This window comes from Maniola jurtina, chromosome 4 (assembly GCF_905333055.1).
Source record: "Maniola jurtina chromosome 4, ilManJurt1.1, whole genome shotgun sequence".
In the NCBI taxonomy this organism is placed as follows: Eukaryota; Metazoa; Arthropoda; class Insecta; order Lepidoptera; family Nymphalidae; genus Maniola; species Maniola jurtina.
The window spans coordinates 15151780-15171078 of NC_060032.1; the positions used below are offsets into that span (position 1 = coordinate 15151780).

The 19299-nt window shown below is 36.3% G+C and overlaps 1 protein-coding gene across 1 annotated transcript in view; it reads left to right on the plus strand.

The window, feature by feature from the left end:
* The first annotated feature begins 818 nt into the window (after positions 1 to 818).
* The window catches only part of LOC123864157 (homeobox protein B-H1-like), a 44271-nt gene continuing 25790 nt past the window's right edge, over positions 819 to 19299 (plus strand). Inside the window, exon 1 of the mRNA XM_045904433.1 lies at positions 819 to 1103. Coding sequence (XP_045760389.1) covers positions 965 to 1103 — 139 coding nt within the window. The 5' untranslated portion in view covers positions 819 to 964. The remainder of the gene's footprint in view (positions 1104 to 19299) is intronic.

The following is a 19299-nucleotide window of genomic DNA, read 5'->3' on the forward strand; positions in this document are numbered from 1 at the left end:
GGAAAATATCAAAGAGGAAAAACCAACAGTAGGTACAGACTAGCTTTTTAACGTTTTCAAAATTATCTTATAAAATTCACTAAATGTTAACATACCCATACATCACTTAAATGAGTAAAACTCCATCCGTATTTCAGTTACTAATAGCCGTCCGCGACACGCTGGCCTCAATTTGGCCGAAGCGACCAATTACGAGTGTATAGCGTCGCCAACTTTCAGTAAAACGCGTCGTAAAGCGCGATATCCCGCAGCGAGAACGCTTTATTTCGCTATAAAAGCGTTTCATCCACGTATAAAAGCTTAAATCCGCGCGGAGCTTTCTCCCGCGGCAAAAAGAGCATTACAGGCAGGCTCGCTCTCAGCAACATGGCTCCGGCACGCCCCGCGAGCGGCGCCGCGCCGTTGGCCGCCCGGGCGCGCCCATCGCGGCCCGCCCTCGCGCCGCCGCGCCGCCCGCCGCCTCAGTCGCTGCCGACGCCTCGGCCTGAACGCTTGCGCGATCGCTCTCCTTGCTCCAAGCTGCTCGAACCACGCGCTCGCTCAATCGCGCCGGAAAACATCTGTGAACTTCCCCAACTACGAGAATACAAATGGATTCGAGTTCTGTGTGATAGATAATTCGATAAAAAGTGAACAATTAACCGATTGAGTTGTGATATAAACAGCTTACCATTTATAAGTGTTCAGGCCCTGAAACATTTGAACATTCTGCTGTGGTGGCACTTACTGTCTGTGATCAGGGTGCGAGCGATGAGAGACTGTGCAGTCGGGCGAAGCTACTCGTAGAGCGCGGCGAGAGTAGTTAGTGTGATGTGTCAGTTGCGGTGACGGGCGTGCGGGCGTGGTGCTGACGGTCGGCGCGCTGGGGGCGAGCGAGGTGCAGGTGGCGCTGGGCGGCTGGCGCGCGCGGGCGCTGGATGCGGCAGGAGCGACGGCGGCGGGCGCGGCCCCCGGCGCCGTGGCGATGACGGTGCAGCGCGACGAGCGCGACGCGCGCGCGCCGCGCACGCGCTTCATGATCACGGACATCCTCGACGCGGCGCCGCGGGACCTCAGCGCGCATCGGGATTCCGACTCTGACAGATCTGCTACGGACTCGCCAGGTTTGCCAACCAAATACCTACTTAACACCTATATCCTCCTGGCTCCAACTAATATTATAAACGCGAAAGTTTGTAAATAAATAGGACGTACTTTTGTAGGTATGGATAGATGTTTGTTGCTCTTTCTCGTAAAAACTACTTACTGGACGGATTTGGCTGAAATTTGGAATGGAGATAGATTATGCCCTGGATTAACACATAGGCTACTTTTTATCCCGGAAAATCAATGTGTTCCCACGGGATTTTTAAAACTTTATCCACGGGAACGGAGTCGTGTCGTGCATCAGCTAAGTACCTACTTAGTCAGGTATAATGCAAAAGTGTATGTGATTTTTACATGGGTATCCAGGGAGTTAAAGACCTGGGGAGTGGTATAGGCTACTTTTTATTCCGGAAAATCAAAGACTTTCCTAACCTAAATCTACGCGGGCAAAGTCGCGAGCATCAGCTAATAATATACCTACATAATATTAGTGTACTACTTAGGTATAGGGAAGGCGATATAAATAAAGTAAGTAGCTACCTGGGTAGGTAATTCAGCACCCCACAGGTACCTAGGTACCTACCTCGCGTAAAAATCACATTGGTTTAATATACCTACCTACCTATCTACAAAATAAATAAGTACTTATATGTAGGTACCTACGTACCTACATATAAGTACTTATTACATCGTACATATTATACATATTATACATACAGCGTACATATTATATTATTCACACATACCTAATAGTTACAATAGATAATATATAAAAAGAACAATTGCTAAGTTTGTTGTCGGCTCTTGGTGGTAGTCTTGACATTTCATACCTCTACCTAGGTACTACTTAAATGGCACAGGCTGTCCAACATTAAATGAATAAATTCATTTCATTTCATTTTATTCATTTCACATCATTATTGTAGACTAATAGATTAAAAACATTTGCTGCGATTTTAATTGTTTTACAAAATAATATAGGTAGGTAGGACTGCCATTTTGTAGTGGTGCTTGTATAAAGGTCACTGAGTGAGCTTTCTTGACATGGATGCTACGAAAATCTGAACGAATATGAAGTTAAAGTTGAGTACCTAAAGGAAAACCTAGATACAGTTGAAAAAATAAACCTTTACATATCTTGTTATGCTTATTTTGTAAGTTTTTAAATATAAAATCACAGAAATTAATAAAAAAATGTTTACTTATGGAAAAAGTTTTACTTTACATTTTTTGATGTTAGGATTACCTACAATGTCCTACAATACGGTCTTGGACTGTAGTAAAATGATGTGATGTTTTGTATAGCGTTAGTACGTAGGTATATAGGGCTAGAATTCATTGTTGGAGAGAATAATTAAAAAAAAATCATGATTTATTTTTATTTTTAACTTAATTAATCAAGACACACGCCAGTGTGTCCGCCAAGTTATAAGGACGTGTCCAAGCTCACGGAAGGCGATCAGTGACATCGCAACGCCATAAACAACAAATATTTTTCAGTTTTTTAACATAACAATAGAGACATTTCTGCGATATTTTTAGCAGCATTTTAGTTATGTAAATAATAGGCTGAGATACTTTTTAACCCCCGACCCAAAAAGAGGGGTGTTATAAGTTTGACGTGTGTATCTGTGTATCTGTCTGATGATGATAATTAGCTGATTTTAATTTAGTTTTTTTGGTTTGAAAGGTGGCTTAATCGAGAGTGTTCTTAGCTGTAATTCAAGAAAATCGGTTCAGCCGTTTGAAAGTTATCAGCTCTTTTCTAGTTACTGTAACCTTCACTTGTCGGGGGTGTTATAAATTTTTAATTTACACTTGTCATGCAACAGTTCATGACTATTTATCTAATTGAGTAGGTCTGTACTGTCTAAGAAAAGACATCAACGAGACTCACGTCGCTATTAAAATTATTTTAATATTCTGTAATTTCTTTTTTTTAATTCACGCATTCTTCGTATTTATTAGGCAAAAAAAAAACCAATATAGGATATCTAAACTAATATCTTAATATTTTACTAGCTTATTCCCGCGTCTTCGTCCGTGTCGACTGCACTTTGAAAACCCCGCCTGTTTTACCTCTTTAGAGACTGAATTTTCAAAAGTCTTTTACTTACGTCATATAATAAATACGTCATACTGCATGCCAAATTTCAGCCCGATCAGTCCAGTAGTTTGAGCTGTGCGTTGATAGATCAGACAGACATATTATTTTTATTATTAGTATGGATTTTTATGGATGGAAATTTAGGTATAATAGTCTCTATAGCTCAACGGTTGAAAGAGCGGACTGATCCGAAGGGTCGGTGGTTCAAACCACACCCGTTGCATTAGTGTTGTACCTACTCCTAGCACAAGCTTTACGCTTAGTTGGGGGAGAAAGGGGAATGTTAGTCATTTACCTACCTAACTACCTAATTAACGAAGGGCCATAATAATACAAGGTGTACTTAACCAGAACGCTAGCAAAAAGTTAGGGTTGTTACCTATTATACCTACTGCCACACACACAATCCAATACTAATAACCATTTGCCTTATCTTATAGTTTTAGTGATTTTTAAACCCGCAATGTATAACGTGCAAAACTCGGGTCAATGCCCCACCTACGACGCGGCATTGATTCCGAGCGACCTATTTACATTACATTCGTTGACCTGTTCAGTCAGATGTTTTATTTGCAATATAATATTGTGAACCTTATCAGTAATCATCAGTACTGTCACCTGTCTTCATTTTTACTAGCGTTCTGTATTTACGACGGCGACGCTGCATTGATTCCGAGCGACCGATTTACCTCGTTCGTTGACCTCTTCAGTCAGATGTTTTATTTGCAATATAATACTGCGAACCTTATCAGTAATCATCAGTACTATACATCAGCGTTCTGGTTACACCTTGTATTTGCCTTGCCTTCTAATAAGATAACGGCCTAGACACATTTATTAGCTATTCATACAGTGCTAATGGTTGAATATTCTAATTATTTGATATTCAAAACTACTTAGTATGATTGCTGATAATACTGGGAACGGCGTCACTGATCGGACACGCGATCTCAGATTAATAATTAAAGCTTGACACATACAGTGCGCGATGAAAGCGTGCCTACCGCGGGTAGTGTGGTAGTTTTTCTGGCCAAAACTAATTTTAACTAAAAAAAAACGGTTAAAACTAGTTTTGACGAGCGGAATTAGATAAAAAGAGGTTTGACTAAAATTATTAAATAGTAGAGTCAGTGATAAAGCTAGGTTTGCACCCGTCTATAGGTAGTCGCTTACACTGCAAATCCAGCATTGTCGAAGGAATCCTCCTCAACCACTTCTAAGTATTCTGTGTTACTTTTGTCTTTTTTTTTAATGGTTTACAATAAAGAATATAAACAAACAAACTTTTGACTTAATAAAATATTGGTTTTCACCGTTTTTTTAGTTAAAGTAATTTTGATTTTAATATAGGTTTACGTTTATAGATGACTGGTGAGTAAAAATATGTTTTTGCACTTGATGAGAATCGTGCGTTACATGAAAAATAATGATAAATTAAATGAATTTATTAACGTATGCTACTTATGATTAGGTATGAAGACTACCACCTGCACCGGTAGGAAAAAGGTAGTCGGAAAGCAGATGAGGTCTAAGTTGTAGCGTGCTTGGCTAGAAGATTCTGTTCACTCTTGCCTTGATTTAAACTATTCCTTCCATGACGACATTTTATGTCATATTCAGTGTCGTGTCGTACAGCTACCGTCGCATCGCACCGCCGTCGCGCGTTGTTTGTTTCAGTCCTTACTGGGTGACAGAAAAGTGCCCATTGTTTCACTAATTAGTAGAACAATAGCACTTTTCCGAGCTACTATTAAAGTATTGAACGATATCTATCGCGTAATGCCTAAGTAGAACAGCCTCTAAATAGATTTTATATTTTAATAGGACTATTATATTATAAATTATAAATAACTGAGAGTCGTTAAGCCATAAAAATAAAAAAATCTTGGAATTAAAATTGATTCATTCCTTGAAGTAGGTAACTTAGGTATAGAAGCGGTAGGGAAAGGAGAATTATTTGAGCGATTACTAAATGCTAAAATGTGTGTTTGTTTATTGGTTAGTTGGTTTAGTGGTTTGTCCTTCAATCATGTCGCAATGGAGCAACGGATCGACGTGATTTTTTCATGGGTAGGTACCTATACCTACATAGTTGTTGCTTAAAGACCTGGAGAGTGACATAGGTTAATTTTTATCCCGGAAAATCAAAGAGTCCCCACGGGATTTTTAAAAACTAAATCCACGCGGACGAAGTCGCTGGCCTTCAGGTAGTAGTAGTATAAATTAGAACAAGAAAACTAAAAAACATATGGGACTCAAATGACAATAATATGAAGAGTACTTACATACTGCATGTCGCCCGATGCTATTTGAACTAAGCGACACTTCTTATGACAGGTAGGTAGGTAGGTAGGTAGGTACCGTCGGTAAGAGTGATATGCCAGATTCATGCTTGCAATGATAAACAAGTGTAAATTAAAAATTTATAACACCCCCGACAAGTGAAGGTTACAGTAACTATAAGAATAGAAAGGAGATCATTATTTTTGGGCCTTTTCTGAAAGTGCCGGCCAACGAAAAAAAATGGTACGGATCGTTAGAACTAGCCATTTGGAGTAATAGTTAATATGGCAGCAAAGTTGTAGGATTGCTCTGAACCAAGTTATACAAGGTCGAAGATTCGTCATTTTCATACATTTTATTGATTTCTAAAAGTGCTGGGAAACATAAAATAATGTTAGATATTGCTAGAACTAATGATTTGAAGCAATTGTCATTATGACCCGAAGGCTGTGGGGCCATTATATGTCGTGTTATACAAGTTATACGAAAAATGAATATACTTTGTATAATTAATTGTAACCGATTTTATGATTTTGTTACTGTTCTGATTGTTTTATATGAATTTGAATACACGTACAATTATTTTGACTCCCACGAAGTGCTGGATCAGCTGCAATGTGGACAAAATTCGTTTATACATACCTGGATTGTAAGCGGCCTTGTAATACTAGGTGATCTCATCCAGCCATCTCTCAAACTTCTGCCACTGGGATATCTCCGGCGAGCTCTGTGATGAATGCACCATTTGGTTATAAGTACTGTTCACCATAGTAACTACGGGCTTGCTTCAGTCGATAGCTGCCCAAAGCAACCTGCGTCGATTCTTCTGTGAATCTAGGAAAGTCATTGAACGGAGGATGTCGGCTTCCATAGCCTAGAAATGAGCTCTTCTTCTATTATAATTATTGTGTGTGATAACAAGTTCTGCTAAACTGTTTTGCGCATTGACCAGTTCATGGATTTTGTCAAGGAAATCACGTCTGTAGTACACGTTATTGTCTATCAGAACATGATAGCCGTTCAGCAATGCTAACAAAATCCTGAAATAATCGATCATGTTACTTAATGTCCGGTTACAAATCCTGAATAACCCTGAGTAAACAAAAATGCATTCATCACAGAGCTCGCCGGAGATATCCCAGTGGCAGAAGTTTGGGAGATGGCTGGATGAGATCACCTAGTATTACAAGGCCGCATACAATCCAGGTATGTATAAACGAATTTTGTCCACATTGCAGCTGATCCAGCACTTCGTGGGAGTCAAAATAATTGTACGTGTATTCAAATTCGTATAAAACAATCAGAACAGTAACAAAATCATAAAATCGGTTACAATTAATTATACAAAGTATATTCATTTTTTGTATAACTTGTATAACACGACATATAATGGCCCCACAGCTTTCGGGTCATAATGACAATTGCTTCAAATCATTAGTTCTAGCAATATCTAACATTATTTTATGTTTCCCAGCACTTTTAGAAATCAATAAAATGTATGAAAATGACGAATCTTCGACCTTGTATAACTTGGTTCAGAGCAATCCTAAAACTTTGCTGCCATATTAACTATTACTCCAAATGGCTAGTTCTAACGATCCGTACCATTTTTTTTCGTTGGCCGGCACTTTCAGAAAAGGCCCAAAAATGTATGGAGCTAGAATGATCTCCTTTATAGAAAAGAGCTGATAACTTTCAAACGGCTGAACTAATTTTCTTGGATTATAGCTAAGGACACTCTCGATCAAGCGACCTTACAAACAAACTTATTTTAGGAGCTACGATGCCACAGACAGAAAATTCGAGTCTAAGTTCAATGTGAAGTTGTAACATTTCTTCTTGCTCAGTTGTGCCTGGCTGATATCTGATTTTTAACCGACTTCAAAAAAAGGAGGAGGTTCTCAATTCGTCGGGATGTATGTTCCCCGATTACTCAAAGACCCCTGGACCGATTTGGAAAATTTTTTTTTTGTTTGAAAGGGTATACTGTGCAGGTGATCCCATATAAATTTGGTGAAGATCTGATGAATATCTTCGGAGATGGAGAACAGAACTCCTCAATGGATAGGAGCAAATTGCTCGCGATCAGTGTAATAGCTTAGTAAACAGTAGGGTTTTAACTGGGCACAGCATATTATAGTACAGTGGGGCCACTAAAAATTGTGAAATAAAAAATTTTCAAAAGAAAAATAAAACCGACTTCAAAAACGACAAACACTAAAAAGTAAAAAATAACTTTTGTTTAGCTACACGTGTAATGCACCTAGGTATGAAGTCGGGCGAGCTTCACTCTTGGATTTCTAATTTTGTTTTAATATGCTCGCTCGACTTCATACCTAGGTGCATTACACGTGTAGCTAAACAAAAGTTATTTTTTACTTTTTAGTGTTTGTCGTTTTTGAAGTCGGTTTTATTTTTCTTTTGAAAATTTTTTTGTACAATAAGTAGGTACACAGTCATACATTTTATATTCAGGTTCAACTTTGTACTTGATTTGCGCTCACTTCTATCACAATCAAAACGCACGGAGGCTTCGGCGGATTTTTTTATAACCAAACGAACTTACCTGTAGGTACAGTTACCATCCTACTGGCAAAGCCGTGCCGCCAAGCAATTTAGCGTTCCGGTACGATGCTGTGTAGTAACCAAAAGAGTATTGGTATGGTTTTAACGAAAACTACCATAGATACCCCTTCTGGGTTAGCTCGCTTCCATCTTAGACTGCATCATCACTTACCACCAGGTGACATTGCAGTCAAGGGTTGGCGTGTATCTAAATTTTTTTTTAAACTTCTAAAACCCAAAGCATATACCCTGGATACACGCAGCTTTTTTAAGATAGCCTACCATTTCTGTTACAATCGTTTAAAATTCCGTTGACTTAACGTACCGCACGGTAAACTCACAAAACAAAAAACATCATGCAATCGATCACCGAACTACGTAGGTACCAATCGTATTAGAACTAATACCCGTGAATAAAAGTCACACAAAATTTGTTACACCCGCCTGATTCTCTGACCGTTGTAACAAAAACGTTTCGGATCATGTTACGTCCGCACCCGGTGTCGCTTGACCTTCCGAAGGTCGGAAAATATTCAAAATATTATATAGTACTTAATTCAAAAAATAATTCTGGCAACATTTTTTTCCAATAATAGGACTAGCTAACAACCCTTTCCTCTTTATAAAAATAATAAATAAATAAATAATATTTTATTTCAGACCATATCTGGCATTATGGGTCTGTGGCATCATAATGACTTTAGTTTAGTTTCCTAGTGGCTAGTAGGTATCACTACCCAAATTATACATTATCACCAGAACCCATGACTATACCTATATAAAAAATGCGAATGTGTTTTTTTCTAGTGTATTGGTTGGTTGGTTTGTCCTTCAATCACGTTGCAAAGGAGTAGCGGATTGACAGGATTTTTTGCATGGGTATAAGTATGTACTTAGTTGGTCAAAGATCTGAAGAGTCCCCACGGGATTTTTAAAAACCTGAATCAACGCGGACGAAGTCGCGGGCATTAGCTAGTAATTATCTTTAAACCAATTAAAGGGCTATTATTTTACTTGGGCTTATGAAAAGTCATCAGTGTGACAGGTGACTCTAATATATTATAATATCACCGATTCTGAAAGCAAATTCTAATGAGAAGAGCCGTTTTCAGAAGGCAACATGTCACATTTGCTTTGACAATATAAATAAGTATTAAAAATTAACAAGTGTAAATTAAAAATTTATAACACCCCCGACAAGTGAAGGTTACAGTAATAACTAGAAAAGAACTGATAACTTTCAAACGGCTGAACCGATTTTCTTGAATTATGGCTAAGAATACTCTCGATCAAGCCACCTTTCAAACAAAAAAAAACTAAATTAAAATCGATTTATTAGTTTAGGAGCTACGATACCACAGACAGATACACAGATACACACATACACACGTCAAACTTATAACACCCCTCTTTTTTTTCGGGGGTTAAAAATATAACATTATCATTATTTTTAATCTAGGTATAGGCAGCTGAAAGCAATGTCGATTGTATCCATGCAAAGTCATTAAGATATTAGATATGTATTTATTAATTGTATTATAACCTCGGATTAACAAAACATTATTTATAGGTAATTAGGTATATTTGCGATCTTGTAATTTAATTAGATACAATTTAAATAGTTATTACAATAGCGTTTTTTTTTTGCTGTAACCTGATGATCTATAAGAAATATTTTATTCATTGTGAGGGTTCCGTGCCTGAAGTGTTCCAACGGGACCCTATCTGTTAGGTACTAAGACTCCGCTATCCGTCCGTCCGTCCATCTGTCTGTCAGCGCGTTGTATCTCGTGAACCGTAAAAGGTATAGAGTTAAAATTTTCACAAAATGTGTATTTCTATTGCCGCTTTGATAACAAAATCTATAAGGGTTCCGTTTTTTGCCATTTGGCTACGGAACCGTAAAAATGATACAAACTTTAAAATAGCCGCCATGAAAATTTAAAAAAATAAAAAGTGGTATTTCTTGTTCGATGGTACGGATACCTTCGTATGCGAGTCCAAAAAGTTAGACTCATCTAATCTTATGTTTTATCTTATGTCTAGAATGTATGGTTTATTTTAAACGAAAAGAAATAATATTTATCGCCTTTTACATACAATTATGGTTCTATTTAATACGAACAAAGCATACGATCTTCATTAATTAAAAAAACTCCGCGTAATCTTGACGGAACTATCTCATTAATTTTTAATTTCCCGAGCTGGGCACTAATTATAGTATCTACACTTAGAAAAGATCCTTATCTCAAATTAATTTACAAGCCTCATGTTTAGCATCTCTTAAAAATTTTTGTATAGGTAGTAAATAATTATACGTTTTGCAATTAACTATTCACGGAAAAAGCGGCTTTTCTGTTTTTGTGTTCGGATTTTCTTTGGGAAACGGCTTGAGGTAACATCGAGTAGGTAGGTAGTTACTTACTAAATTAATATATTTTACTAATATAAGTATTAAGTAGGTATCTTAGCTTAATAATGCTGTAAAAATATCAAGTTTCTAGTTTAACGCTATAAAACCATATACATAATATATCTTTCGACCCTGCCTGGTGTATCTATTTATTAAAATTCCACTTACTGGGTAGGTACCTAGATAGTTCAAAACTTCAACTTATTGCGTACTTTTCGATGCCTTTCAAACTTGAAGGCACGAAGGTACTAGGTACGCCTTGCACAAGTGAAGGAAAAAATCCAAAATTCATTAATTTCAATTTCGATGTTACCTAAATAAGTGAGATACTTATCTATGTAAAATCATAACCCTTCCTTTCGGCTTTGCCGTAGTCGGGTAAAAAGTAATGCCATATTACGGAACCATCTCAGGATGCTAGTCTGAATTTAAACACATTGTGACAGATGCACAGACAGACACCATTACACAACAACACTGAAAAGATTAATTAGTATTGTTACTTCTACTTTTTGTTCGTATCATTATTAACAGAATTTATCTGAAGGAGACAATTAATTACTATCCCGGCCACAATCCACGCGTAAAAGCCATAGTAATTTATAAGTAACTCTCAAAATATCTTGAGTGAATGTTTAAGTTTCAATCGCATTATCCCGCCGACGATTTAATAGACAAGCCGATAAACTCGAAGCGTTAAATAAATTAAATAATAAAACTTATAATGGCCACGATAAATAAACCCGTTCGTACACTCGGTCCCGAGATAAGTAAGCTCTTATAAAACGGGCCATATTAATCCTGCCTGAAAGGGCTCTGCTTTGGGAGGGAAAAAATGACGTCGTAATCAGCTTTTTGTCAAATGTCAAGTTAAGTTCGCTTTTTAAAGTTTAAATAGCTCACCTAATTCGTGAATGTTTAACGCGGCAGTTCGCAGTAAGTATCGTTGCGTACTAAAGTTTTACAATTTAAGGCCCACTTGCAACATATGGTTTAGATTTTTTTGTAATGATGCCACTTTTTGTCATGTCTAGGTATTCAAGGGTTACCAAGATAAAAACAGGGATATAAAATTTAACTTATGCAGCTATAACACTTTGAACTAGGTTTTAGCTACTAATAGGTATAGGATTAAGTAAATAATGTAACTAACACATATATGGACTATGCATAATTGTCTGAAATAAACTTTCTATTATTATTATTATTATAAGGTTGGTGTAAGTTTTAATACCCGTGGTTGGAAATATTCACCCTAAAATACAGTAAATAGGTAGATACTTAGGAATTTTCAATTATAAACAAAGGCAAAGTCTATGTACAGTTTAGAATGCTGCTAAGACCAAGACTTAAACTTATTGAGTTAATTATATTAGTTTACCGCTAATAAGCAATTGTTAGGTTCTATTTTCAAAATAAATTAACTTAAACAATTATACCTAATTACCTATGCATACGAAACAACCAAAAATTAGAAAAACCCTGAGTCGTATTGAAAAACGGCTTCTTGAAAAACGATAAAGACTGTAGTAAGTAACTATTAACTATATTTGGATAATCTTTCCGACTATATGCCTTGACTAATGATTTTAACCTGTCAATTACTGTACTCAACCTCCGCTCACTGCAATTAAAACTGTAAATACAACAAAGCATCTCGCGTTGTAATTAAAAAAAAACCCCATTTACCGAGAATGTGAAAAATACAGCATTTATAGCAATTAGTGTTCATAATATAAAACCCTACTGACATTTTATAAAAGTAATTAATCTATGGTTAATAATGGAGTCGCGGTCGCACAATTAAATCGATTAGGTACTTAGTAAACACCTATTTCAAACAAACAATTACTTTGATTTTACCGCTATATAATAACGTCATTTTCCTTGACAATTGTTTATGGTACCTATTTATTAAAATATTTACAGAAAAAAAAAAATTTAATTGATGAATAGGTCTCCAACACGCACAAACCTTTTTTCCTCCTTTCTAGAGAGTCGAGCGGACGGGATATTCTTTTGAACTAGTGCTTCTGATACAATTCTGACTCCTAGGCATGGTTTTTTTTTATGAAATGCTAGAAATTATTAATTAAGTACTCATTTCTCGAATATTTTTTGCATATTTTGCAATTCAAAACATTTTTGCCCTGAACTGTACTGTTACGGAGCCACTGGTTCGTTACTTGAAACGTCAAACGCAACCTCAAGCGAGCACCATCGCTAAGCTGCTTAGCATACCTTGTTTACCATCAATTCGATTCAACCCAAAATAAACTTTATATCTTAAGCATTAAGGAATCATTTGGGTTTATAGGCGACGTCGTGACTTTTGGCATCTCGATAAGCGAGAGGTGACAATTCTTTCATCGCAGCGAGTGATAAAATCAAAACTTTTTAGTTATGACAATAAATAGATTAATGAAATAAATAGGCACAGTTTGAGTCTCCCATAATACGGCTCCTATGCACGGCTTTGTGTCGTTTTTGACAGGCGTTGTGAGCTGTGAAATTGAGTTCGATTAAAAATATAAAGGTTCGTCTTAAGACCTTTATGATTAGAGTTTTTTTTTCGATGGGGATTATTTACAGTTTGATTTTGTTTTACTCATGTTGGAATTGTCGAGCCACTGCACTGGTTTGATTACTGGACGAAAGATGTATACCTATAAAATAATAATAAAAATATCAAATAGCTTTCTATTGGCGTCACTCAGAAAAGCAGGTATTATTTAAATATTTTTATCGAATTATTGGAATGTCCTCTCCAAAACCAACACAAAAAAAACACAAGTTTAATGTGCCAGGTTATCCGAGAGTTTTAATCTAAACAAACTAATGCCAAAATAAATAATTTAATTAGAGCGTGATTGCTATCACAACATCTAATTATCCAGTTCACAACCCAAATACCGAAAATATGCGATATCGCTCCGAATCTCGGAAGGAGACTAAACTAAAACCTTCGAAACACCCGTATTTATGCAAGTTCAATCTTGTTGGCCTCCTAGCAACAGATTGTATGACATCGAATGAGCCAAATATCGATTTTATCAAACTACCTGCATTAGATAAATTAATAATTTTATATTATTTTTGACAATTCAAATCAATTTTTAAAAATAACCTTACAGTTCGGCCGTCCTGAATTTAACACGTCCTCGTGTTTCTAATCAATCTTGTCATGTCAGTCACGGGCTTCCTTGCCCTAAGTCAAATCCAAATCATGGGCTATCCTGCCCTCCGTCAAATCATCAAAACTTACCCTTGAACTGCCGAACTCTCAGTTTTAATATCAAATCAACAATAAATCCAAACGACTAACTTCTCATTCGATGTATACGAAATCTGAACCACTTATTGCAAATTACTTTCCACTACACAAAAGACTAAATTCTTAAAAAAAAACTAAAAATTTTAATCACCAAATCAAACTCAATAAAAAAATTTAATCAAATGTGGGTTGTTTACAAAAAGATACCAAAGCGAAATTAAGGCAACGTGAGACACGTCCCGCTTCTGAATTATTGGCGTCACTCAGAAAAGCAGGTATTATTTAAATATTTTTATCGAATTATTGGAATGTCCTCTCCAAAACCAACACAAAAAAAACACAAGTTTAATGTGCCAGGTTATCCGAGAGTTTTAATCTAAACAAACTAATGCCAAAATAAATAATTTAATTAGAGCGTGATTGCTATCACAACATCTAATTATCCAGTTCACAACCCAAATACCGAAAATATGCGATATCGCTCCGAATCTCGGAAGGAGACTAAACTAAAACCTTCGAAACACCCGTATTTATGCAAGTTCAATCTTGTTGGCCTCCTAGCAACAGATTGTATGACATCGAATGAGCCAAATATCGATTTTATCAAACTACCTGCATTAGATAAATTAATAATTTTATATTATTTTTGACAATTCAAATCAATTTTTAAAAATAACCTTACATTTCGTTAGTTTAAATCTTACCTTTTAGAATCGAATCTTTACTTTCCTTTTTGCTGTCAAAAGTTCATGTTTTGAGTTTGCTTTTTTTTGTTTATTTAAATTGAGTTCAGCTTTTGCCTTGGATCTCAGCAGCATGGTTTCTGAAACCATAGGTAGGTATAATAGGTATTGTAGATACTAGATTTTTACCTAAATATACTTATTTGATTCAGTAACTACGAGTATGTCCGTCTAGAAGGATGGGAAATTATGTAAGTAAATGTAAATGGGAGTGAAGATACCGTGTAATATCTCTCAAATCTAAATATCCACTTGAACGGGTCCTCTAAAAGTAACGGAAAATTCATAATTTTCCGTGCTATTTCATCTCAATAGGAATTCCAAAAGTCGGAAACCAAGTTGGAGTGTCCTGTATTATACGATACATTAGGTAAATATGGTTTCCTTGTAAGTTCCTTGTATGGTTATTAAGCACTAAGTATGCCATGGCTTATGGTGTGATGGCACTAAGCATGGTGTGGTGTTAAGTTCCATCTTTATCAGATAGGTAGATATCAACAAAATAATCTTACTATCAGGTGAGGTCTGTGTGAAGCCTGAAATTTTCAATTTTCATTGTAAGGTCTACATCTCCTGAGGATGCTCCGGTGTCGGGGCGAAACGTGCGTCGAGTGGTTCTGGGATTTGTGTGATGCCGCGTGGTGGTGGTGCGTATTCCTTGCTAGGTGGCTGGGTTTTCCTGCATGTTTAGCAGTGGGCGGGCGGGCGGTGCATATCGCATGCTGCATGTTGCACCATATACTAGATTTAAGCAAATTAAGCTTTTGGTTTCTTGAATATATTTTATTTGATATTCATACAAAAACTGGCAAAAAGTCTGTTTGATTTTTATTTGACGATTGTGAAACAAACACATTTTGGATCAGCGTCTTCGTTTAGAGTTACCCTAAGTGAGAGTCATTAAAAGAATTAAAGAAATCGTATTGTAATCTGTTTACGTAAACACTTAATTACGTAGATTTTCTAATTGCTATCGTGGTAAAAATCGTGCACCGTGTTCTAGTATTGTTTAACAATTATTAAGTGGATGCAATCACTAATTGCGGGAAAAATTCTGATAGGTAGGTACTAGGTACCTACTCTACTACTTATATTTATAAAGATGGTAGGTACGACCTATACATGAAAATATTATGAAACTTAAAAGTTGCTATTAAATATATTTAGGTAGGTAGGTACATCATTTTAACGTGTTTTTTTAGTAAAAAAATATTTATAACTACCTCCATTCACCCGCTCCGGCTTCATCAAGATAAGCTTACCTATTCCATAGTAGATGAATATGAAAGTGTCAGGTATACCTACAGTAAAACCTTCCCAAAAGTAATAAGTGGCTTACGTTAGTAAAAATATCATCAAAATCGGTCTTCATCATCTTGCAAATCCAACTATTATTGACAAACAAAAAGTGTACAGTATGTTACCTATTTTGAATAAATGTTTTGACTTTGACTTTGATACATATATTAAATATGCATACATACTTAGCTACTTAATTACTTAAATAGGTAGGTATAGGTCGAATATAGTACCTCCTTTTTTGAGATCAGTTGATAAGTTTTTATCGTGTCATTATCCCCGCATCAAATCTAGTAGGTAATTAGCATCTATGAATTCGACAAACCATTATAATTAGATATTATTATGACGCACGTCCGGTGCTCTTAATCAACTTTTAGCAAAACGAATATAACAAAAAGAATAACAATACTTTAAATACGTTTATTTTAATTATGTAGCACTTAAAATTATTTATGAAGATTTTGGTAAGACTGTTGTATGATGTTCTTGTAAGTGTAATTAAAATCTCATAATATGTAATAATATTATAATCTCATAATAAGAGAAAAACTTGCAATTACTTACATTTTAAACAGCGGCCCAAGCATAAAAAACCAATACTACCTATTTAGGTAGGTATACCTACTTTATCTCGTCGATTTTGCATCGACAACCATTCGACACCTAGCAGCTGACGTAAAAAGCTAGCATTCATGATGGACTTCGTCTGTGTTGGCGTTTGCTGGCGCGCATGCTGTGCCTTTTTGGAGTGTTTTTTTTTCCGGCGCAGATGAAATCCCTACTAAGGTATATAGTTTCCCTAACTTGTAAATAACTACAAACTTGACATTGGCTAATCTGTGTAAAGCCAGACGAGAGAGAGCAAAAAAAGTATTCATGACAGTACCTACCTACTAGTGACAGTGGCATCGATGCTGTTGTCTTTCTCTAAACTAAATTTAGAGTATCTAAATCTTATTCTTTTTAATATTGCTTAAAAAGAACGGTACATCAATACATTTAAATACTCTTAACATTTAGTTCATTCACGCTAACTGTGTCTGTGACATCGCAGCTTCCATACCTTTCCAAACGTTTCGCCCATTAATAACACTATGGTTTTTATTAATTAAGTAAGTAGACCTTTGATGGAACTAATATGATATTCTTTTCTTATTCGAGGCAGTCGGTATACCAAAGGATAGGTAGTTAGCTAGGTAGGTACTACCTAAAAAAAACGTAAATTTGAGTTAAGTATGTATATCCCAAAAAAAATAAAATGTGTTCACGAAAAAATTAATTTACTAAATCACATTGATTTGCAGTGTTCTACATAAAAGTGTTACACCCGTATTCACAAACGTTACTATGAGGTCTCATAGTGCGCTCGAACGCACAGTGTAGGTTCCACCAATCAGATGACTGTATCACGTTAATTTACAATGATCTGATTGGTGGAACCTACACTATGCGTCCGAGCTTACTGTGAGACCTCATAGTAACGTTTGTAAATACGGCCGTTAGACTACGTAGGTTTATCTCGTAGGATGGTACGGAACCCTTTGTATGCGAGTCCGACTCGAACTTGATCCGTTTTTTGTATAATCTTTTAACAACATCCAAGTTTTCTCCTAGTTAAAAGACTACGTTAGAATAAATGAGAAAAAATATAGGTAGGTACCTAGGTATAAAAGTTTTTGTGGCGTGGTGTGTTAAATACGATTTATTAAATTGATACCTGATACTGTTTATGATAATTAATAAATAACCTTCACGGCTTTGAGACAACGAAACTATGAATGGATTTAAATTCGATAAATTGATATCTATTCATGAGGTCGCCTTGTGAGCAGCTCTATTAAATCAGTTCGGCACCTATGCGAAGGTCGTTCATGCGTCTAATTACAATAGCTATTGGACCGTTACAAAAGTTTGGCAATTTCAAATTCAAAATTTCTTGGCATTTCATTTTTGTTTCAAAACACCCCCCCGTTGCACTATTGTCGTATCTACTCCTAGCACAAGCCTGACGCTTAGTTGGAGAGGAAAGGGGAATATTAGTCATTTAACATGGTTAATATTCTTTAAAAAAAAAAAATTGCTTTGATACTCGTAATCATCATCATCGTTATCAACCGATAGACGTCCACGTTTAATGTCTGTTTCATAAAAGCAGGCGTTATTTTGCGGAAGTCCATGATATACAAGGAACCAAAAGCTTAATTTGCTATAATCCGCTAAACCAGAGAAATCTGAATGGTGCAACATGCAGAATGCGATATGCACCGCCCGCCTACCCTGCTAAACATGTATGAAAAGCCAGCCACCATGCAAGGAATATACTTAGGTGCGCACCACTACCACGCAGCTCCACACAAATCCCAACACCACTCGACGCACGTTTCGCCCCGACACCGGAGCATCCTCAGATGTAGACCTTACAATGCCCAATTGCAAAGTAGGTAAGTAGGTAAATCGTTTAATGTCGTCCGTGCATCTACTGGGGGGTCTTCCAACGCTGCGTTTTTCGGTGAGTATGTTGCCACTCTAGCACCTTGGAACCCCAACGTCTGTCGGTTTTTCGAACTAAGTATGTGCTCTGCCATATACGGCAGTACCACTTCAGCTCCGTAACCCGTTGAGCTATGTCTAAGTGCGAGTCAGACTTGTGCACCGAGGGTTCCGTACTCAGGCATTTTTTTTTTTCGATTGTTTTCAATATAACTTGTAATAACTTATTTCCTCCATCAATTTTGAATCAAATATTAATATGAGTATACAGAAATGTTACAATATTCTCTTTGATTTAAAACAATTTTGGTTCATGTCTGCAGCTTTTTACAAAGGCGGGTCCAAAATGCCCGATTAAGTAGGTACCTTCATCTAGAGCTGTTCTTTTCTTAATTAGATACATTGGTTAGAAAAAGATGCGAATACTTTAAAATTTAATTGCGATCAGAATCAGTAGGTACTTACTTACCATGTTTAAATATTGTCCGCGTCACAGCTCAACTTCAACGTGTCAGTTACAAAAAATGTTACCACACTGTGAAACCTTAAAACAACACGCAATTTTGTACCATTTAGTTCACCTCGCTACCGGTTCCTTGTTATATTTAATTATTTTTGGGTTGTTTATAAAGTGATTTCTTTTTAGGGTTCCATACCTCATAATAAAAAGAATAAAGGAGTATGGTTTTAATGAAAACTGCCGTAACCCTATCAGATTATCCCGCTTCCATCTTAAGCTGCATCATCACTTACCACCAGGTAAGATTTCAAGGACTAACTTGTATCTGAATAAATAAATAAAATACCTACCGACCAACAAAAATTGAGATCCAAAAGTGTACAATACTTTGAATAAATTATTCGCCTTTGTCTTTGAAAAGGTAAGAGGGAACCCTTGTAGGATCACTTCGTTGTCCGTCTATTTGTTAATCTGTCAATATCATTTTTCTCAGGAATGCGCGGAGGTACGGTCTATGGTCTTTTGGAGCTGTAAATAAATCAAGCTTCTAAATCAGCTAAGTAATCAAAAAACATA